This window comes from Alosa alosa, chromosome 10 (genome assembly GCF_017589495.1).
Source record: "Alosa alosa isolate M-15738 ecotype Scorff River chromosome 10, AALO_Geno_1.1, whole genome shotgun sequence".
NCBI lineage: Eukaryota > Metazoa > Chordata > Actinopteri > Clupeiformes > Clupeidae > Alosa > Alosa alosa.
The window spans coordinates 4,565,829-4,589,665 of NC_063198.1; the positions used below are offsets into that span (position 1 = coordinate 4,565,829).

General features: G+C 42.2%; 1 protein-coding gene across 5 annotated transcripts in view; it reads right to left on the reverse strand.

Moving 5' to 3' along the window:
• Window positions 1–6,668, reverse strand: part of slc38a3b (solute carrier family 38 member 3b) — a 29,973-nt gene extending 23,305 nt beyond the window's left edge. For 3 of the 5 annotated variants that reach the window (XM_048254905.1, XM_048254904.1, XM_048254903.1), the window contains exon 1: window positions 3,111–3,168. In XM_048254905.1, coding sequence (XP_048110862.1) covers window positions 3,111–3,153 — 43 coding nt within the window. In that variant the 5' untranslated portion in view covers window positions 3,154–3,168. Of the gene's footprint in view, window positions 1–3,110; window positions 3,169–4,398; window positions 4,503–6,443 lie in introns of those variants that run through there. The other 2 variants (XM_048254906.1, XM_048254907.1) reach the window with 2 other exon arrangements.
• Window positions 6,669–23,837: the final 17,169 nt, after the last annotated feature.

Genomic DNA, 23,837 nt, shown 5'->3' on the forward strand with positions numbered 1-23,837 from the left:
GATAAATCAAACTCTTGGGAATGCCCCTATGACTACAAACTTGACTTAAAAGTAACCAATCACATATCACCTCTTATCTTTTCAGCTTCAGTTAATTGGATGTTCAAACTTTTCCCAGGTTTTGACACTTTAGTCACTTTTCAGTATAATTTAGATCCAATTTAATTTAGATTTAATCTAATTTAGCAACAATGCCATTTGCATTCTGAACTTCACATCTATAGTTACTGTAAGTCCCTTTCCCACTTGGTGTTCCAGCTAATACGGCAATGACAATATATAATTGCAGACGGGCAAAAAACTCCCACAGGACCTGCAGTATAAAGCAATCATATGGTAATTTCGGCAGGGCAGTTTAAATTGACGTTAAGTGTAGATGCATCTGTGACATTTGTATAGCCAGAGTTGTTGATGTTGATCACGATTTATCATACAGAGCTATGAGAAGGTGCTGAAAGTCCTGCTTGAATTCAATTATCCTGATAGAGCTAATTAAGTTAGTCTACAGACAATGTTCATCCTAATTACCATCATTATGGTGAGTGTTCTTATATGTTTCATTGTTGGTCTTACATCTCCGGTTTATCTAATTGGGGGCCTAGCAGCGAAGCCATTGGAGTCTATGGCAGCCCATAGAACGCCTGACTAAAAAGTGCTAAAATTTGGCAGAAAGCTTCGGGACACTCCACTGACCACTCACGCTCATTTGCGAATCTCTAAACCCAGCCGTCTAGCGCCACCAAGAGGTCAAAATGTGGCCGAAAATTGAACTGCTGGGTCGAAAGTTATGAAATTTGGCTATGAAATTCACTGATTCAGGACCGTCCCATGATCACTCTCACCAATTTACAGAACTCTATGTCTAACACTCTAGCGCCACCAATGGGTTGAAACTGGACTCGCATTCACGCATGTGACCATTGAACGGTGCGACCGATTTTCACAAATCAAGTTTATTTGCCCGTGACAGCCAATCAAATATGGCGATAAAGCTGCCAAACAGGAAGTGAACTCTTATCTCAGCAAGGCTTGGGGGCAGCCGTGGCCTACTGGTACAATCAAATACCGAGTCACTGTACCAAGTACCACTGAACCGAGTACAATCGGTACAATCAAGTACCGAGTCACTGTACCAAGTATGGCTTTAGTACATCAAAGTGTTGCTGAGATACGAGCTCACTTCCTGACAAAGATACGAGATACGAGCTCACTTTCTGACAAACTTGGTACAGTGACTCGGTACTTGATTGTCAGAACGTGCACAGAAATTGACGTAATTTGGCCTCTAGGGGCGCTGTAATGAAATAAATGATCTTATATCTCAGCCATTCTTTATCCAATTGCCATCAAAGTTGCTGTGAGTGCTTGCCCATGCCGTGGCAATGGCATTCCTGCTAGTACTGCTAGGCCCCCACATTGCTGCTTGCAGCTATATTTATATAGTGTTTCTTGTCATTGTACAATCTAAAGTTAACATTCACCAATCATTTTCAAATGGAAGTATCACGTATAACCATGTGTATGATTATTATATAGATAAAGAAATCGCTACCAAAACAAGTGGATATCTTCCAATAAATGTAATAACACTGTCCAACTGTTTACCAAAGAGGCCGGTGTTTGTACCTGCAGTTGGCTTCTTTTATAGGATGGGGGTCAGATGGGTGGATGGGTGTCTCATCTGTGGGTACACATTTAAACTGGAATAGGCCAAACTGACCAGGCTTTCCCAAATTTGTACTGATCTTTAAAATTGGTGAATGACTGGCCAAACCTCCCCTGACAAGACAGTCATGATTACTCAGCAGTATTGGGCAAATATTGGGAGCACGCTGGTACAGAGGAGTTTCACAAACATTGCCCAAGCTCTTCCCTGTCTAGAACATTGCAGTTGGCTAAATTTGTCAACATCATGTCCCAAATAGATTAAACAGCTCATCATTGAGTTCACTGAATCTCAGAGCAAGACTGGAGCTACGTAATGTTATTGAGGTAGGCAGGGCTGGTGACACACCCTTCTACAGTGAAACACCCAATACAAAGCAGCACAGATAAATTTTACATTGGGGCTTGAATAGAATTTGACTTACATTTACTTTTACCGGTATTTATTTAGCAGACACTTTTATCCAAAGCGACTCAGACATTACGTCAGTTATATTAAAAGGGCCACTCTTCCCATGGCAACGTGGGGTTAAGTGCCTAGCTTAAGAGCAAGGGCCGGGTATTGAACCCACAACTTTTCTGGCTGCTGCATGCTAGCTAAATAATAAACAACTAGATGTACTGCAAAGTGGTACAAAACATAACGGCCGCTCAGTCCTGCACATTCTCTCCACAAAAATAAATAACGCTTGTCAATTTGTCTCCATCTCCTACTCCATCCACTACTCTTGCAACTTTTGTGTATGTACATAATTGTGTGCATAGTGTGTGTTTGTTTTTGTGTATATGTGTGCTTCTGTGTGTGTGTGTGTGAGTGTGGGGAGGGGGGGGGATTAATGGGGTGTGCGTACACACACTGAAGAAAAAACTGAGTTGAACCTTTAATAATAAAGTGAACCATAATAAAGTGAAGCAATATTTCATAAGTGCCTGGCCAAATACCATGAGAACAAAGATGTCTAGTCCACAACAATCAACTTGATGTCATTGTCTAGTCCACAACAATCCACTTGATGTCATAAACTTTAATCTTACTTGCTGTGGGTGCCAGACTCCAGAGTGGCCCGCACTTTAACTCTGAAGTTGACTGAGAATAATCACTTAAAATACCAAAGATACCTCACTACAGTTTTTGAATTGTGGTGTGTTATGGGATGGGCCAACCACAGTCAATGATGTGGTTCCTCATTTGACTGTTTTTGACCGCACGGCAGCTGTTCAACTCCAGTTACACATGCACTTCAATTAGAACAAACCACAAGTAGCACATGAGGTCAGGGAGAAATCATATTCCCTCAGATAAAGATAGAGAATTAGATTAGTAGTTCTCATTCTCTTCCAAATCAGTGGACCCTATCCTGAGGCTGAAGTAACCCAATGATTGGAGATCAGCTAACATTGGATGCATCAACATTAACGGCACAAGTGTAACATACTGATCTTACCACTAGGACTTTCCTCCAGAAGGTAGCCCTGCCAAAGACACATCCTGAACTTGCCAAGAAATGCGTCCAGAAATATCAAGTGTGGTTTAGCAACATCTTCCCCTCATCTGTGTCCAACACGTGAGAGGGAACAGCGAAAGGTTACACCAGCGTAGACACCTTTTCACATTCACACCACCCCCTCACCCTGACAAAAGCACAAAGGACATCCTGGAGTGATTTTACTACACAAATCAATTGGCATCATTCAACAGTGTGCAAATGCCAGGGTGCTTCATAGCGACTGCAGAACGGGGGCCACTTGCCCTTTCTCATGGATGGCAAGGTGAGAGTAGGGAGTGGTCACCTGAGGTGAAGGGGAATATTGGGAAAGGGGGGGGAAGCATGTTGCTCTCCCCTACATTCTCAACAGCCGGTAGGAGGCCAGACCACCCCCCACCCAAAAAAAAACAAAAAACACCATGATAGGTTTTCACACCTTCCAGTTCCCACAGCTTTGGTGCTTGGCAATAGCCCTGGCAACCATGTGTTTTCATGCCTGGCTGGACACCTCGTAATCAGGCTGACCCCTCTCCAGTGCACTTCATCTGCCAGGACGGACATGGACGGACCCATCAGCACCACCACCACCCACCTGAGTGTCTGACAGGCTCACAGGACATGCATTACCCCGAAGGACAGTGTGGCCCCACCTGCCAACACCAACTCCCACCCCACCCCACCCCGAGAGCTACATCCATGCAGCACAATGAAATAGTCCGCTGGCAGCTGGCCATGTTCTGAGGGGAGCATGGAAATAACTTCTTGCATTCACAGAATAATAGAGGCAGCTTGGGCCAATTACTGAGCTTTTGTGCTGGATAGATTTATTGACGCCCATCACATATACTGGTAATCTTATATACTGAGCAAAAGTAGTTCTAGTTTTAAAAAAAACGTCAACAGAAATAGGCAGTTTCTAATCTAATATACATTGTGATAGACTTATCTCCAAAATGATCACCTTAGTTACACAATATTGAAGATGATGTCTTCATCCAAACCCATATAAAAACAAATACCTCTGAAATACTGTCATACATAACAGCATGTCTGACATGTCTCAGAAACATTATCTTAATGTAAGCTCTGTCTGATATTGTGCTCAGCACATTAGGATGCTCCTCTAATAAAGAGTCTAAGAGAAAGATGTGTTAAATAATGAAACACTGGCAGCTTATACAAAATACATGGCACCAATCAGACTGAATATAAATGAAAACGAGGAGAGGAATATAAATTGGATTACCACAGGACCCAGGAAGCCAGGCTAGTAATACTCTATTTCAGCTGGAAAAGAGGTCTCATCTGGACCTTTCTCACCACGCAAGGTTGAGGAGAACACTATCAGTGGCCAGTGATGAAATCCTCCTAAAGGACCAAACTGACCAATCCACTACCTTGTTTTTCACCCTTCCCAGGTCTTCAGCCACACGTCACTGAATTTTGCATGTTTGCTCAGAGCAAAGTCTTTGATGGGTAATACTGACCTAAACAAATTCACACACAAAACTTTTCTTAAGAGAGCACCCTCTGCTTCTTTGTAGATATACTTTTTAAAGAGTCTTCCTATACATTACTGGAATATTTCACACACGGTTAAACTGCCCTGTTACTGTTACCATGTTATCTGTAAACAGAGCTTGTCAACATATTTTCTTAAGCATCTCAAAATAGTTCTGTTGAAGTAATTTCATGTCACCATAGAGCTTTCCATCTTTGGGGGGAAAGAAGAAACCTTTGTGCTTAGATTATGGGTGTAAAGGTACACATATTAGTACCATACCGTTGAGGTACAGGACATTAGGTTCAATACAGATGTGTACCGAATGCAGTCTTAAACAGTAATCAACAGTAGGCATTTTTGTGTGCATAGCCTACCATGATTCAAATTAAGAGTTCCCACACAAACATATTAGTGGTGGACCAGTTATCAGTTTAGTTATATAACCTTTTCAAAATATTATTCTTGTTTATCTGTGTTGAGCATCAACAATATTGTCTGTGAATACTCTGTACCGAAAATTAACCGAACCATAACTTCAACACCGAGGTACATACCAAATCGTGATTTTTGTGTATCATTACACCCCTGGCTCAGTTGAATCAATTAGGTCTTCATGCAGATCAACATTTGCACTGACAATATAACCTGATCTGACCATGGAATATTGACAAGCTGATCTGATAATTCACTTGACAAGTGGCTTTCTGAACCATTTTTCCTTGTTGAAATAGATAAGCCAAGGGGGCACTATACTCACACTAACTATAGACTTCAGCTATAAACACTTTATAACTGACAATGCCTGGAGCAGCTTTTACAGTCTGGACCATGGACCACTTGTTGCCTCACTCACTGTATGGACAGAGAGAATCCAGCTGCTTTGATTCTTTAATGATCCATGTTCAAAGAGTGAAGGCTACTAGTAATTACAGTTCTGTGGCTTTGCCAATATGTACACAGATAATGGAGGAAGACATTCAAGAATGCTGTATTGGCTGTCATTGATGATGATGATAATAATAATAATAATAATAATAATAATAATAATAATAACATAAAAGATAATGATTATTAGCGTATTTCCTACCAAAATATTAGATTCATAAGCATTTCGGAAAATACGCTGACGTTTATGAGAAGGGCTTTTCTGTTTAACTCACTCCACGTGGTGAAGTGTCAAATTCCATTCGTAGCTAAATCATTGTAGACATAAACTGACATATCCTAATCCTCCAAACACTGGCGTGTTGAACACCAATTGAAAAGTAGATACTTCGGTTAAGAAACACACTCGATCATACCACGATGTGTATTATATGTTGACAACTGATTGGCATGATAAAATCATCGTCAAATACAGTGCTTCACTGCTGTTGCTGCGCGTAAGACGCGTAAACAGTTGTAAACGTACAGAATAAGACACATTGAAATTACTAGGTTTTCTATGTTCTGTGGTTCTCAAACAAACGAAACGAAGAGATGACTGACAAGGTTTTGTTGCAGCAGTGGTACACATGGAAGTGATATTTGTTCTGAGCGTCTACCATAATTAGAGACATTGTGTTGAGACTCAGCATGGTATGGCGACCATATCCTCCTCATCAATAATCGAGGGCGGCTTTTCACCCCAGGAACATGCACGAAATTAGATATATAGCCCAATGTTGGCTTCAAATGATTCCTTACATATGCATTACGGAACTTCCCATGAAAACCATGAAAACCATGAGACCATAATGATGATTCAAAACAGCAGTAGCTCTGTGTTGTGCCTTGGTGTATCTTACCAGAAAAGGGAGTAGAGGTGCACTTGTTTAAATAAATTCCTCAACAGTCAAAATGTCTTCACTCTTTAACTTTCTTTTCTCCTTTAACTCGACAATCCCCTTTAGCGTTCAGCCGTGTGCGTAATGTTGCTGACAACACAGCTTATGTCAACCGTCTGCCCTTTTCTCTCTTCTGAGATCTGAGAATTTGCCATACAGAGGTTCTGTCGCGCTCGAAGAAGCTATAGAAGGGGACTGTGCAGGTCCCGCCTCAAAAAGACGGCCTCCCAATCCTGTGTCTTTGTTCCAAAGCGCGCGTCTCCAAATGAGTTTCCTTAGTTTCATCGCCCATCCAAACAGATGATTTTTCTCCTTTTGTTGATTTTTGTTGATTGTTAATTGATCAATGAATCATTATGTATACCCAACTATCACTGGGGCACTAACAATATATCCACAGGCGTTTCTGCATATTTATCTGCAGTAATATTTGTTGAATTAATATTAAATAATCGTCAATAATTTTTTTTTTTTTTTTTTTTTAAACGCCTCAAAGATTTCAAATTTGTGCTTTATGCCAACGACCTTTTAAGTGTTATGTGCCCAACCAGAACTGGCAGATTTGTACTATTTTGACATAATCTTTCAATCAGCCAATAACAAAAGAGCTACTTTCCCATAGTGGTAGCCACAAGCCACTTAATCATCTGTATAGGCCTATGTTGGCCAAGTAAAATGTTAGTCTGACAGGTTACTGTATCACTTCAGAAATCTGCCAACTGTGGATAAATTCGTGTAGGTTTGTAGGTTTCTTCATTTTGTCCAAACTCATGTGAATTCATTATCACTTCATCTCAGCCATGTCTTTTGTGACCCCTTCCCCCACATGCTCTCATTTAGACAAAGGTAGGAGCTGAGTCCCCCATGTCATAATAGATACATGTGGCCATTTCTGCAGGAACATTTTTACACATTTGTTTCCATTGTACTTGCTGATGTACAAATTGAATTGTACCCATTGTGTGACACACTAAACATAACTCTAAAACATGAATCAGCTCATCTTCACAACTGTAATGAGGGAGGAGTCCTTAAGAGTCAGGATGTCTAGGCATGATCTTATGTCCTTCTGACCTGACTCGGTTCCTCTGAAGGCTTAACCTGTGTTTATGGCAGCAAATTGAGATCCAGAAGCTATCCGGAAGTTATTATGTTGGGTCCTTTTGTGTGTGTGTGTTTGTGTTTATCTGTACATAATGTGTTGCACATCAGACCTAATGCCTTGGCTTTTCTTTGTTTGTTTGTTTGTTTGTTTGTTTGTTTGTTCGCACAGGTGAAAGATTGTCCAATGTGTGTCTTGTTGAATAGCTATCCCTCTTTCAAGGCTCATGGCTTCTCTCAGGTTTAATTTTAGCATTTAGCAGTGGGAGGAGAGAGAGGGTACACCAGAAGAAGGGGGAGGTATTTGGAAGGGGGGAGGGGTTGATAAACCCATTCAGTCATTGGTTTCTGTTGCAGCTGTTAGTGCTATTTGTGCCATGGAATGCCTGCCTGACATGGAGCACACAGTAGCTGTTGTAGCCTGAGCTACAACTCTACATTCACCAGACCCCATCCACCATCATGGTCTGCATTACCACCCCACAGTCTACTACACCGAATAAGGAACCTGCCTTGTAACTTTCCCCATGCTCCCATCCTGCCAGCTGTCCTGGATGTGTCCAAGACTGCCTACAGCAGCATGCTTTGGCCAGCTTAGCCTCATGGGCTTCTACGGCAAGGCTCCTCAGGCCATGCTGTCCGGTCAACTCAATCTCCTTGTTTAACCAGGGGTGTAGAGACTGAGAGAAAGAGAGAAGACACAACTGGAGAAAGAGAAAGAAACATAAACAGAGAGAGGGAGAGGGAGAGGGAGAGGAGAGAGGAGAGAGGAGAGAGGGAGAGGAGAGAGGCAGAGGAGAGAGGCAGAGGAGAGAGGGAGAGGAGAGAGGCAGAGGGCAGAGTGCTCGGGTAGCAGGACCCTGTCAGATGGAGTTCTGGGCTCCACTACACTGCACTAATGGCTTTAATTGAATGCTTCCGCAGTGGGTGAGGCTGGACCGCTGCTTCTACCCTTCCTGACTCTAAATGCCCAGTGTTTGTGAGTGTGTGCTCGTGGAGAGGATGTTTCCAGGAAAATGTTATTTCAATGACTGGTAAGAATTGGGGATAAATGCTCAGGTAAAATCACTTTGAACGGAGATCTGAAATCACAATTGAGGACATAATGGTTATGGTTATGGTATTTGGCATTTTATCACTACATTTGATTCAAATAAAATTGAAACACCTATAAGCATAACAGTAATAGTAATAACAACAAATAAAAGCAATAACAATATCAACAATGAAATTAATGAGTTTTCATATGAATAAAAACCATAAACATACAAACCATAACACTGCACCATAATTAATGGTACACTCTCCTCAGAGAGTAGCTGTTCAATAGGGGTGCCCCAAGGTTCAATCATGGCCCACTTTTGTTTAGTGTATATCAATGACCTGCCTTCAGTATGCCCTGGTGTGAACATTCAAATGTATGCTGATGACACGGTTATTCATGTACATGCTAAAACAAAACCACAAACTGCTTACAAACTCACGGAGCAATGGACCAAATAGTGGACTGGCTGGATTATTCTTGTTTAACCTTAAATATCACAAAAACACTCTGCATGTAATTTCTCCCCACGAAAAAACACTACTCAGCAGCCTGAAATATAGCTAAAGGGAAACAACTACAAATAGTGGATGATTTTAAATACTTAGACTCAAACCTAACTTTTAAAAAGCACATTAAAAAGTCCATGGAAGAGTCAAATGGAATCTTCTCAATTTTAAGTTGATTAGAAACCAGATGACTACAGAGGCAGCCAAACTGTATTTTCATTCTATGATTTTAGCCGACCTTTTATATTGCTTGACAACCTGGTCTCAGACAAATACAACTACAATGTCACTGATCTATAAAGTATACAAGCAAGCACCCCTTAAGAAATGTGTTAATCAATGCAAAAATAACACAAGGACTCCGAGAGCATCAACAAGGGGGTACTGCTCAAGTCTGTTCAGACACGCTACCTTTAGTCAAACTGCCTTTTCAGTAAAAATATTTTGTCAATGGAATAGTATTCCTGTTAACACAAAGCACTACATTCACAGCTTTTAAAGTAAGTTTTAAGAAATTGTTAAAAAGCAAACCAGCACTGTGAACCTTTTTACTCACCGTTTTTTATGTTTTAGTGTTTCATATTTATATTTTTTTTCCTTCTTTGTCCATCTCACAATTTAATGTCCACATGTTACTCTTAGTCCTAGGAATCTGTGTAAACTGTGATTGTGCTTAATGTACTGCATGTCTGTGATGTTAGCCTTTAATTTTTTCCTTGTAAGAACATTAACTCCTGCCCAGGGACTACAGACATAAATTAGCCTTTGTGCTACAATCTGGTTCAGGTATACTGTGCATTGTCCCGTTAAATATATATGTTAATAATAATAAACATATGAATAAATACATAACTCTGTAAGAAAATTAATCTATAAGTGCAAGGTGAACAGATGAGTATTTAAACACTTCTTGAAAGTCCCAAAACTATTACATGAAAGCAGAACACTAGGCAAGTCATTCCACCAATGAGGGGAAGACTCTTAGCATTAATGGAGGTTGACACAGCAGACATACTTAACAGAGGATCGTAGTAGGTGAGAGGGGACGTAGAGCGCAGTACATCATTCAGGCAGATTAGCACCATCACACCATATTTAAAACATGGTGTGTGTGTGTGAGAGAGAGTATGCGTATCATATTATTTGTGTAGCAGCAGTACAGAAAATTCATGGCTAACCAACTAACATGCAAACTGGATGGACTGTACTTTCTGGGTCCTGTGAACTAAGATTTTATCCTTATTCTAATTTTATATGTGGTGTGAAGATATGGTTGGTGGTTATCTAACACTGCACTTAATATGACCAAACAAAGTATGAAGGTGTAGTAGTCCAAACAAAAACATAATTCTTGGCACAGATCAGTAGCCCACTGGGAGCCAACAGTTAGGGGGCACAACGTTTGTCAAATCAATGATGGTCTACAACTAGTGTGTTATTAAGCATTACATTACTCATCATAGTAGGAAAAAGTTGCAGCACTGTCACTGGAAAATAACATGTGGGAATAAGAGGACCAAATTAGAGTATCTTTTTGAAGAGCTTGGCACACAGTTTACAGGACAGTTAAGGTAAGCAGTAAGAAGACAAAGATGAGACATAGCCCTTATTACAGATCTTCAACCAGCCAATTAACTTGCACTCAGCCCAATGCTGCTTTAATTTTTCTGTTGTGGTTCCTGTTCCGAAATAGCGTTGGGGGTGGGGGCTGATAACTGTCTCTGACTCTGAAGATGAAAACATACACATGTTAACAGTAAGCCAGCTACAGTTACAGACAATACAGCCTTGTTTTGACACTAAACAAACTTTCACAAAATCAGACAAATCTGTTAATTTGTGAATGGATTTGTAACTTCCAGGCTTACCAGTGGCACTGTGTTTGAATAGATCTCTCAGTCAGTTCAACTCTCCATACAGGTCTCTCCAGAGCTTCTTCACTTGTCCTCTTCCCTGTGCTCATCACCGTGCAACTAAATGGTGCTGTTATGTGGTGTGAAAGATTAATGAGCAGTTGCCTGTCTGGATCTCAGACATGTGTCTTGGAATAAATCATGCTTTTGTATTTATTCAATTTCACACTGTTCAGAATGATCTTTTGTCCATACAACGGAGACCAATGAACTTTGGCCATTACTCTGGAGGGTGAAGCAACATGCCTTGCAAACAAGACAAATATACTTTCTAGTTCATGGATTAAAATAGCAATGGAAATTTGCCAGACACAGGTAAGGAACTGGGTATCAGACGTTGATTTCCTATATGTCAGTTTATAATGTTGACTTAAATTACCATACATACACAATAAGGATGACACCATACTTTATTGTTAAAAAAAGATTAAAAAGTGGTTAGTGTTCAAATAAACAAATGCAGTCAGTCGGAGACAGTCAGGGACACAACAGACACCTGAAATGCATCTCATCACCTGTCTTTCCTCTCATTCCCTGCACTGTGGCCTTCATCACCATGGTGATGAGCTTTTACAACCAGCCAGTCCTAGGCTGTGGCAGATTTAGGAGCTGGAACCAAAGCCCGGAGCACCACCTATGTTGGCCATGACATTCACAGCTATATCCAGAGTTATATCTCTGACCTTTCATAAGAAGAGCAAAAACAAATTGATCCACTTTGTGGCGCTCAAAATCAAAGCCAATGACCACAGTGGACCTTGGCTATGGCTAATCCTATTAAAAAATGTGGGAATAAAACATGATATATGAACATTTTACAATGAGATTTCATACAACTAGGGATTCACCTGTCACACATTTTGACTGAACCAAACTGAACGATTGGTCAGGATTGAATAGAATTCAACCTGTTTATATCATTCCAAAATACTGCTTGTTTGAGAGACAGTATACACCTGATGGACATGTAGAACAGTGACCTCTTCACCTACCTGAACATTGAATCTGTTAGGTTAGGAAACAGTTCAAACCCAAGGACAACCCTTTAGGAAGATAATGCAACATTTACGTGACAACATCTGTATTGTGTGTACAATAACAGCAATATAAATACATTGCTTATGCAACTAAATGAAAATATATGTTTTGGTAGATATTGTAAGACCATGGTTTCCTTTCACAGATGCGATTTCACCGCTGACATCATACTTCTCTCTCTGCAGATGACTTTGCAAAATGTTTAATTGAAAAAGATGCTAGGGTTAGTGCCCAGTTTGATGAGCCTTTAAAATGAGCATTGCCTTGTGTAAACATGCAGCATCATTGGACTCTTTCTCTCCTCTTAATGAGGAAGAAGTTTCTTTACTTCTTCAGCGAAGTCGTCCAACAATATGTGCTCTGGATCCCATTGTATCCAGTCTTCTCCAATCCATCAGACCTACTATTCTGTCGGCGGGGTCACGCATGTTACACAGAAGTTCCTTTATCTTTCAAACAAGCAAGGGTTACGCCTTTGTCCAAGAAACATTCAATTCAGCTGATGTGAAGAACTATGAACCTGTCTCCCTTCTTCCTTTCTTGTCAAAGATTCTTGAGAAATTGGTGTTCAAGCACGTCTCTGACTTCCTATCTCAGAAAAACCTACTAGACCCTAAGCTGTCTGGTTTCAAGAGTGCTCACTGTACCAAAACTGCTCCTTTGTCTGTGAATGAGCAGTGGCCTTAGCTACTCTCAATGTTTCGGTCATCAGTTTTACATTTACTTGACTTATCTGCAGCTTTTGCTACTGTATACCATGACATTCTCCTCTCTACATTATATGAGGAATTTCTGTGAAAGCTCTTAATATGTTTGCATCCTACCTCAAAGAACGTTCATTCAGTATGTCTTGGAAATGACATGTATCAAAGTCACATGACCTGAAAACAAGTATGCCTCAAGGATTAGTATTAAGACCCCTTCTTTTCTCTACTTACACCACTTTATTGGATGAGATCCATCTACTCCCATGGATTTACCCATCACTACTATGCAGATGATACGCTTTACCTGTTTTTCCCACCTGAGGACTACCGTTTATGATCGTAATTCTGCATGCCTTAGGGATATTTCAGCCAGGATGAAAAGATCAACACCTTCAGATTAACTTCTCTAAAACAGAGCTTTTGGTGTTCCCAGCTAATGCAGCTATTCCCGAACAGATTAGCATCCAGCTTGGCTCATCTTCACGAAGCTCAGCTAAATCAGCACATAGGTGTCACATTTGATGGCATTTTCAGAGCATGTAGCCTTAGTCACAAAGTCATACTGGTATATCCAGTAACACTTTACTTGACAGTATTGACATAAGAATGACATGAACACATGACACTGTCATGACACATGAACCCTAACCCTAACCTCTAACCCTTCTTGTGCAGACCATGGTTCTTTCCAGCTTGGCTATTGTAATTCATTGTTCATTGGTTTAACCAGCCAAAGAGTACACAATTAACTCCTCTATTAACTGCTAACACATATAAAAACACACACACACACACACACACACACACACACACACACTCACACACACACACACACACACACACAGGTATGCACACACTCACAGTAGACATGTAGGCATATGTACGCACGCATGTACACACACACACAGTAGACATGTAGGCATATGTACGCACGCATGTACACACACACACACACACACACACACACACACAGGCAGGCACACACACACACACGCATACACAAACACACCCACACCCACGCATGCATATACACAAACGCACACATGTACACACTCATTTACATACACAAAAGTGGCAAGAGTAGGGGATGGAGTAGGAGATGGAGACCAATTGACAAGCGAGATTTATTTTTGCGGAGAGAATGTGCAGGACTGAGCGGTGGTCATATTATGTACCGCTTTGTGGTACATCTAGTGTTAACTATAGCCTATAGTGTTCATATACTGTAAGTCACTTTGGACGAAAGCATCTGACAAACACCATAACCATGTCATTTTGATCTTTCAATTTTATTCTGTGTCAGTACCAGGATTTGCAGTTAGTGTGAGGAATGAAAAAGAATGAGCCTGATTGGCCTTTAAACACCCATTATCCATCAGGATGCATTTGTTTCATCATTAAAAAGAACATGGAGTGGTCACAGCTGAACAAGTGCCAGACATTCCAGACTGCTAAATCTCTGCCAAGGTGAAAGCCTGCAGTGCAGTGGCACCATGGCAGTTAGTTTGTAATATGGCAAATCTCTGTGAAAATTTAATCCATGAACTGTTGGGTCACTACATTCTTCACCTCTCTAGTGGTGCATCTCAATTTATGCAATCAGTCACATACTGAGTGGAACACATTGTTTTGGTTAGGGTCGAGTTGAATTCACTGTGTGAGAGAGTTCAGAAATGAAGTACAGTGGATCATGCTTAATGAAGAAAAGGTCTGGGAGAGATGAGAAGTAGTGTTGTTTAAAGACAGAAGAGTAGCTGTGTGTGTGTGTGTGTGTGTGCGTGCGCACGTGCATCACTGAACAAAAACTACCAAATTCAAAGACTCTGCCTTGCATACATGTGTATTTTTTGGTATGAGTTCCAATGTTTTTTGTTTGTCTTTGTTTATTTTTTACTGTAAAATTTGTGTGTGTGTGTGTGCGCGCATTACTGAACAAAAACTACCAAAGTCAAAGACTCTGCATGTGTTTTTTTGTGTGATTTCCAGTGTTTTTTTTTTGTCTTAGTTGTTTTATTTATTTTTACTGTGAAATATGTGTGCATGCGTGTGTGTGTATGCATGTGTGTGACAGAGAGACAGACAGATAGACAGACAGAGAATAAGTGAAGCAGGAGAAAAGAAAAGAAAAGATGGGAAGACTGAGACCTTGAGATGTTGGTGCTAAAACATCCTTTCGCCTGCCAACAGCCATTCAGTGACCCTCTCTACAAAAACGCTACACCTTGGGGAGATTGAGAAGGTCAGAAATAACAAACAGATGTCCAAAATTTCTCATGAAAATGGTGAAAGGTCAAAACACAAACATGTTGAACATGATTATATATTAATGAGAGTGTCTTGTGGGACGAGAGTGGTCATTCCCTAAAGGGCTTTCCCACAAAAGACCAACATTACAACCTCAAAGAGGTTGTCGGTGGAGTACTTGCATTGTTGTAATTTGTCTGGCCCTTGGGCACCTTTGTGAAACCCAATGCCAAAATGCCAAATGCCCCAATGCCAAAATAGGACATTTTAAGAACACACTAGTCTTATGCTAGTCCACACAATGTGTTGCAGTAGGCTTACCTGATTCAAGTTCTCTGTGAGACATATATTTGAGAGGAAAAGTTCACGTTTATTTCAATCTGAGAGTATAAGGACTGAGCTTGGCATATGCTGAACCGTGGGATAAGAAAAAGCTTAACACATGCTTGATTAACTGGACATTTGTGCTTAACAATACCTGGAATGTTCTGCAAACTGCTCTGAGGAATGGCTGGGGAGCTCTTTGTAGAGGAGGATTATGAAACAGAGAAGGTAATTAGAGCCATCTGGGGCTCTGGGATGCTCCTGATGGGATACCTGGAAAAACAGTAACCAACTCTAGGCCCCCCCTTCACGCACTCTGTTCTCAGTAAACACACCACTCCCTCTGCAAGGACTACGAGGAGGCCCGGCACCCCACTGCTAACCAACATGGGCGACAGAAGAAGCTTTTGTAGTGGCCCGTTATGGCTCCCCTGGCCTGCTGGGACTCACCCGGGTCTCTGGGTGGACGAACCCGAGGCAGCCTCTGGGCCAAACCCGAAGGCCTCAAGACACGCACAGACATAGAGCAGGGTCAGCGCCGCTCCCATCACTATCACGTTCCACCTATTTGGTTTAATAAAAAGAGGAGAGGGGTGAGAAGATGGAGTGAAGATATGCACACAGGGGTTGGGGGTTCTCAAAAGCACTTCTGGCACAGGTTCTTGGTATTCCATCCACATGTGAAACAAGGATGAGAAAAGGGCAAAAAAAAATAAACCATTCCACACGGGAATGTGACACGCGGTGTGTACTGGCTATTCAGTCAGGGCTTATGTAACGCACAGCAGATAGCAGGAGAACTCATTCACTCAAGATGCAAGACATTAAAAAAAGTTCAACATTTTGTCAAAATTGTGTGTCAAAGAGAGGTCATAACTAATTTTTTGGAGAGTTGCATTTTTAGTAATACAACGGATTGCCTGAAATATGAAATATGGGCAGTCGTGGCCTACTGGTTAGGGTTTCAGGTTACCGGAGGGTTGACGGTTCGATCCCCGACCACTCACTGCTCCCCGAGCGCCGCTGTAGAAAGGCAGCTCACTGCTCCAGGTTAGTGTGTGCTTCACCTCACTGTGTGCTAACTGTGTGCTCTGTGTGTTCACTAATTCACGGATGGGATAAATGCAGAAATCAAATTCCTTGTATACGCAAGTATACTTTGCCGAGAAACCTGATTTACATTTTCATTAAAAACCAGTGTTTGAAACTACCAACATGCCAGTGTTGATGGGCAATGGAGTGGAGGATTCTTTACATGATCCATGAATCAGACATTTGAACAGACTGTCTCATACGTCATAGGATGACAAAATAGTTTCCTTGTTATCTTCTCTCTCTCCAAGAAAATGACCCACAAAACGACACATTCCTGTCAGGGTCCCTCTTGGGTAAACATACACCGAAACACAAACACGTTTTCCTGCAGGCCTTGATCTGTAAACCCAGGGAGCAATGCTCCTCAAAGCAACTGAGCAAAAAACAAACAGAAGCATTGGAAATGGACAAACACTTAGTTTCCAAAATGTGGCTCACGTCAGGGGGGACATTCGTGTACACAACAGATGCACTTTGAGGGAGCAGTTTACAAATTTAAAATTCAATATAACTTTTCAGATAATTCTGCTTGGATTAACACTTTTGTTTAACTATATCAAAGAATAAATGTTTAAATGCTAATTACACACAGACAATTATGGATATGCATTGTGATATTCATTGGGGACCCACAGTGATCAAACCAATAACTGCCATATGCCAGTACTGATACTGAACAACATAGCCATATATTATTATGTATACGTATACCACAACAAAACAACAACGCCACCTACGCTTACAAAACAACAAGACAGATGCCATTATGACCACTCCATATGGGTTGTCAAGTGGACACCTTCCTTCATCAGTGTTTCATTGAATTAGGTCCAGAAAGTTCAACAGTATTGTCAGTACTGGCAGCCAAGACCCACCCGGGCCCATACTCAAGGATTAGGACACTCATATACGTCAACACCAGAACAACAACAGATACACCACAAGAGACATTTCAGAATGATTTGACATGCATGTTTAAGGGTCTAAACGACACACTGCCTAATTTACTTATTCCTTTGGCAGACACTTTCCTTTAAAGTTACTTACCTGTCAACTATTGCCAGGGCTAGTCTGATTATCTAAGTATGCGTCTTATTATGCTATGCTTATTATGCATGCGATCCAGGGTAAGGGGTGGGCGGGTTGGGGGGATGTTAGGTATGGGAAGAGGTTGGGGGCTGGGAGTGCAGCCCAAGATCACAAACCTGGATTAGTGCAAGAGTCGAAGCTGGGCTATGAACCCTGGTCACCTTAGGCAACCAGTCCCAGACATCTTTTGACAACAGCCTTCTTCACATAACACAGGTCAATGTGTCTCCAAGTTGACTTTGAGCACCTCAGTCATAACCACTGGCTCTCTTTCAGCAGCCTCAGACAAATCCTTTTAAATCTCTACTGAGTGATTGTCCTTAAACCCAGAGGCATTTTGGTTGCTTTAGCTACAAACTAATAGCCTGGCTCTGCCCTCCTACACATACTTCCGCTCAATTTTCATTTTCCTTCGGTACGTAGTCTGGGATTTCGGTATATTCGCAGGTTCTCACACCAAATTTTACCTGTCCAATCAGCGAACACAGGGAGTGGCTGAGAACGATGGCGTTGAGGTTGTGCGCTAGTTTGAGCATGACGTGTGTCACAACCAAACATTAGCGATTAGTTATGGCAGATCCAGAGTGGCTCTGGGCAGATCCAATAGTTTTAAACTTCAACAGAGTACTCGCTTTCAAGGAAGTTAACGCATGGCAATAGAAAGTGGCCAGAGTCTCTGTACATTATGAAATTAGGACCAGGCTAACAAACTAAACCCCTCGGGATGCAAATCCATAGCCGTCATAGCAGTCACACTGTCAAACATGAAATTGCCTTCCAAAATCTAATGACAATTTGCAGCTTCCATCTTCCCGTCCACTGATTGAGGTTCTAGAGCTCTTGAGCGTCAGAGTTGGGAGAACACCACAAGTGGCTTCGACAACCATCCATAGCATACAATTCTTCCCAGCTTATCTTCCCCCTCACCTCTCAACATTATGCCAGTCCATTGATTGCCCTTGCTTTGTTGGAGAAGCTGCTGCTGCTGCTTATCCAGTTTCCTTTTCTTCCAACGGTCACCTTACGCAAACCATGCTCTTCCACTCTGTGCCTGCCCAATAATACCCCTATACTGTAATGCACTTCGATACTGAACCACACCAGTCGGACAGCATCATTTAACTCCTACACCAAGCTGGTCATCGGTAACTCCAAAAAAGGACGTAAATGTCACTTCAAATCATAGCCAATGGCACTCCAAGTAATCTCCTAACTGCATTATTATTGATTCTCTCAAATTTCTCCATCCCTGAAATAGCAACTTCAATCAAAGGACACATTCTGCATGGTACAAACCCAAAGCACAACAATTTAACAGGTAATAAAGGTCTTAAAGGGAAACTTGGCAACTATTTCAACATAATAAACCTGTTTAGAAATACTTTGGATGGTTAAATGACCTGTTCCAGTGAAAATGGTGACTTTCCCCGCTGCCCTAGCGTCCCCAGGCGGAAAACCAACCTTGCAACAGACTACAGTCCCGGAAAGGGAAGTGAGAAACAAGAAACTCATTTTAAATCGTGTTTCTTACCTTGCAACATCCCCATTGTTCTTCCGAACTTATGCTAACCGTTTCGCTAGCTTGTAAACAAATCCATGTGCTTTTCCCACAGTTTGAAAAAGCATAATGCACAATTTCTCCAGCAGAAGGGGAAATAGATAATTCTGCCAAGTTTCCCTTTAACATATTCATTGCCTTACCCACCTTCAAGCTGTCTATGGTCATATAACAGACTGGAGAATTCAATAGACCTCTCCAGAATAAGTCCGCCTCCTAACTTCGTATCCATCAACCTTCGATTCGTCAAATGTCTATGGGAATAACATTGGCGTTTTGAAAGATCGCACCTGTCAAACTCTGTAGGTGACAAAGTAGAAAAAGCTGCTGGGCAGATTTGCCTACACACTTCTGCCATCTAGTTTCCACTGGATTTTTGATTGTCGGGCCGTTTAAACGGCTAATAACAATCAAAAATCCAGTGGAAACTAGATGGCAGAAGTGTGTAGGCCAATCTGCCCACCAGCTTTTTCTACTTCACTACCTACAGATGTTTTACCGGTATGATATTTCGAAACGCCATGTTATTTCCCATAGACAATCGACGCCCGGAAGTTGGATGGATACGGAAGTTTCGGAGGCGGGACTTATTCTGGAGAGGTCTATAGAAGGAATCTACGGAGCCCCAGATATGTCATGGGGAAAAAATAAAAAATAACACAAGTGTCGCGCCGGGCTACCCAAGCAAGTACTAAAATCTAGTCCTCTCTGTGACACACCATACCAGACAAGGTTAAATTTTACAGGTTTTATTGAACAACGGGTTGGCAGCCACACCCCCCAGCGTAATGCAGTGTCTAAGCAGGTGATACACAGCCGGGCCAGGCCAGTCACCAATATCCCGCCCCGGATAATCCCCCACACAGAAGTGGCCGATACACAGATAGCCACACAGACACCAGGTTTAAGGAGGAGCAGGCAGGCAATACAACCTCACGATTTTGGCAGCCGAATAACAGGAAATTAACCACACAGATAACAAAGATAATGTCAATGAGAAAAATAAGTAACAGTAACACCGAATAAGAAAATGACATGCAGATAAAGTTGCCACAGCAGCCCACAGTTCATTTTGTCACTTCACACAAATAGGTTCACACAGCAGTGAATACTACTAATCACACCCAACACTCACTATGGAAGTTTCTTAATCAACGGTAGTCCATTCATAAGGGTATTGCCTGTTTTGCCACTCATGTCACCCCAATAAGAGAGGCTCAGTACACAGCTGCCCAGCTAGATGGGCGCGTGCGCAACCCGCATAAAGAGAAAAAAAAACAAAACTCATAAATCCCACAAAGCACTCAGTCCCTCTAGGCCAATCACGAACCGGAGTTGAGAGAAGGGGCGGGGCACTCCATCACTTTCTGTGATTCCCAGAGTTGAGCCGCTGTGTCTTCCTATTCCGGCTGTGTCACGTCTTCTTCTCCTAGTCACTGCTAAACGAAGGAAAAACACTCAGTGTCCACTCAGTCATCTGCCAGCCCATTCACTGAGCGACAAATTATGATCACTTCCCTTAGCCATGCACTGGAACATCTCGCACTCCATGCCCACATCAGTCGTGCTGCATGCAAACTCTCCCGTCCCAAAGCGCCGATCCTCTTCCTCGCAGGCTGGAAAAGTGACAAGACAAACACTCAGACAGCTACAGGCTAGACAGCGGCCCACTCATAGTAGGTGACTTTGTACCTACTATGGTGCTACTAGGGTGACTTTTAGTACCCCTTTAGTAGGTGACAGCGCGCTTCTCTCTGTCTCTACCCTCGCTGATCCAGACAGTCCCGAACTCCACAGCTCTCCGGAACGACAGACAAAACAATGCACAGCCTTTACAATCGCGGTAGTCCCGACACTGGCCCACTCACTCCCAACAGTAGGAATAGGTAGGTTACTTTCCTTTTGTCGGCATGTACGCATGCATTCATCCTGCAGACACCCGTCGATCTGCTTGCTGCAGCTGCTGCATCTCGGACCGCGTACCCCCTCCGTTGCCAGTTGGAAAGCCACTTTCTCTCTGCCCTCCGTCTTCGTGGGCCTGTATAAAAGCACTTATCCCCGCCCATGTCCCAATCATTCAATTAACCCCAACACCAGTCCATTAGTCCGTGTAATCAGTGCAGAGTTCCTATCCCTCAATATCAGTATTCAGACGCTTTGTTCAGAGTTCAGCCCACCCCAGTCATAGCTTACACAGAAACATACATTTCATAACACCAAAGACATCACGACACAAAGGCTGATATGTGACAATAATAAGTTGTGGCCACGAAATAGAAATTCGTTCCCACAAAATAATAAGTTGTGGCCACGAAATAGCAATTCGTTCCCACACAGTAGGCTACTAATTTGTGGCCACGAAATAGCAGTTCGTTCCCACGAAAAAGGTCATTTGTGGCCTCGAAATATTATTTTGTTCCCACGAAATAGGTAGGCCTATAAGCTGTGCACTGGACAGCTTGATGAGCAAGTCAAGCGCAACTCCTCAAACAGAAACAGTCGCTGTCACACAATGGACAGGGATAGTATGGTAGAGTGCTATTTTAGGCTGGGAATGAAATACAGACATTTTGAAAAGCCTGGCATTGGAGGGATTCATTATTAGCGAGAGGCATCTCCACAGACTATTAAGAGCCAGGTCGCTGCTGCGGCGAGGGTGCGACTTGAGCGTGTCTCTCGCTTTTGTTTTTTTTTATAGGCGGCCGTGAACATTTCCATTAAAACATGCATCAGATAGCTGGAGGTGAATCTTCCCCCCCCCCTCCTCACTCTCTTTTTTTCCCCATCCTCATCTCATCTCACACCTTCTACCCACACACCCATCACTGTTCCATTTCTTTGTTATTATTTGCATACGCCGCGCGCCGATGAAATCATATCTCGGGCACTTCGATCTTTTGTAAAACGTCGCGTCGCAGAGGTGCGCTGACCCGAGGACCTGTGCCGAGATAGATGGACGGTCAGGAGCAACGCCGAGGTTGATGGAGAACCGGGACAAATCAAACACTTTTTAATGAAACGTAATTTAGCCTACAAAGACATTGTAAAACACTGAAAGTTAATATTTTGTCACTAGCAACCTACATCTGTCCTCTGTCAAATACAGTTGCATTTACAGCTCTGAACAAAACCGTTCAAGAGTTATTTAAGGAGAAGTCGAACGTGCGTTATAAATTATGTAAACTTCCCACAACTTCAATATTTGACAACATACCATGAATGGTACTTCAAGTATGTGTTATTTTAGATAGATTGCTGGGCTATATGTCTTGGTTCATGTCTATATGTCTATATGCTATATGTCTTAGTTCAACAACTCATCAACAACTGATGCGCGTATTTCGCGGTTATGGAAATAGCATGCACTATGCCATTAATATAGCTAGAATAATGGTACAAAATGTTATTTCACTCTGTTTTTATGTGGTTAAAGCCACCACACATCCAAATAAGTGCCCTTCATATTTTTGATTGCCTAGCCTTTCACTGCCCCCACCTACCCACACACACACACTGCACACACACACACACACACAGTCACTGCTCCACTCCCCTCCCGCCCACACACACATCTTCACTGTCATCACTCACATACATTACATTACTTGCAATAGTAAGTCCCCCAATACACAGCACATTGTCTCATGAGGAAGCTTCTCCAACACACATATTGCACACTGCCCTCTCCCCACATACACAGCACACTATCCCATCTCCCCTGTCATCCCCCCAACACACACATCAAGACCCCTGGCAGTTGGGTTATCCCCTTGAGCCATGGATCTGCCCAAGGTTTCTTCCTTGGTAAGGGAGTTTTTCCTTGCCCCTGTTGCTCTTGGGTGCTCTTTGTTGGTGCCCCCCACCCAATCCCAATCCTCCCCCACCTTTTTTATGCAGCCCTTGCCACTTAATCTACTAAACCCACAAATGCACAAATAGGCTGACACCAGACATAATTTCACTGCATTTCTTACTTCCAGTAACTATATGCATGTGACAATAAACTTCCTTGTATCCTTGTATCCTTCATGACCCACAGGCCGTCAGTCTCCATAGGTTAACATGGCAAAACTCGACCCCCTACCTGATAGCCCCAAATATATTTGCATCTTTCTAAAACTGCTTTTCCATGTCTCACCTGCATTAAATATAGTATAAACACAGATACGTGTGCATTGAGGTGTTTCAATCGTCCCCCCATAGACATTTAGCATTATAGGCTGTTTTGCATCCATTACAAACAAACATGCAATGTGAACGTCTGGGATTGGGGAGAGCACTAAATGCTCTACTGAATAAGCATGAAGTCAAACCTTTAAATGAAAAACACTCTTTAATAATCAAAAAAAATAAACCGCTAATGAAGTAAACTTGTGACCATCAGAAATCGTTTATCGCCTGTAACTCAGTGATAACAGGACGTAACAGGAAGGCATTTGGCTGAGCAACGGAGGTGAATATGCTCTATGTTTTGTCCAAATGATGTCTGTCCATCATCGTTGCACTCGGAGAAAACCGGAATGTTTCATTCGTTCCCCGTTTCAATCGTCCCGGTTGTACCCTACTGCAAACCAGAGAATTGAGAGCTGGTGGGGAGTGATGAGAAAAGACACGACAGGCTTCTACTGGCGCTCGATTTGCTCACCCAGCTGTCCAGTGCACGTTAGACTATACATATTTCGTGGCCACAAATTACTATTTTGTGGGAACGAATTACTATTTCGTGGGAACTAAT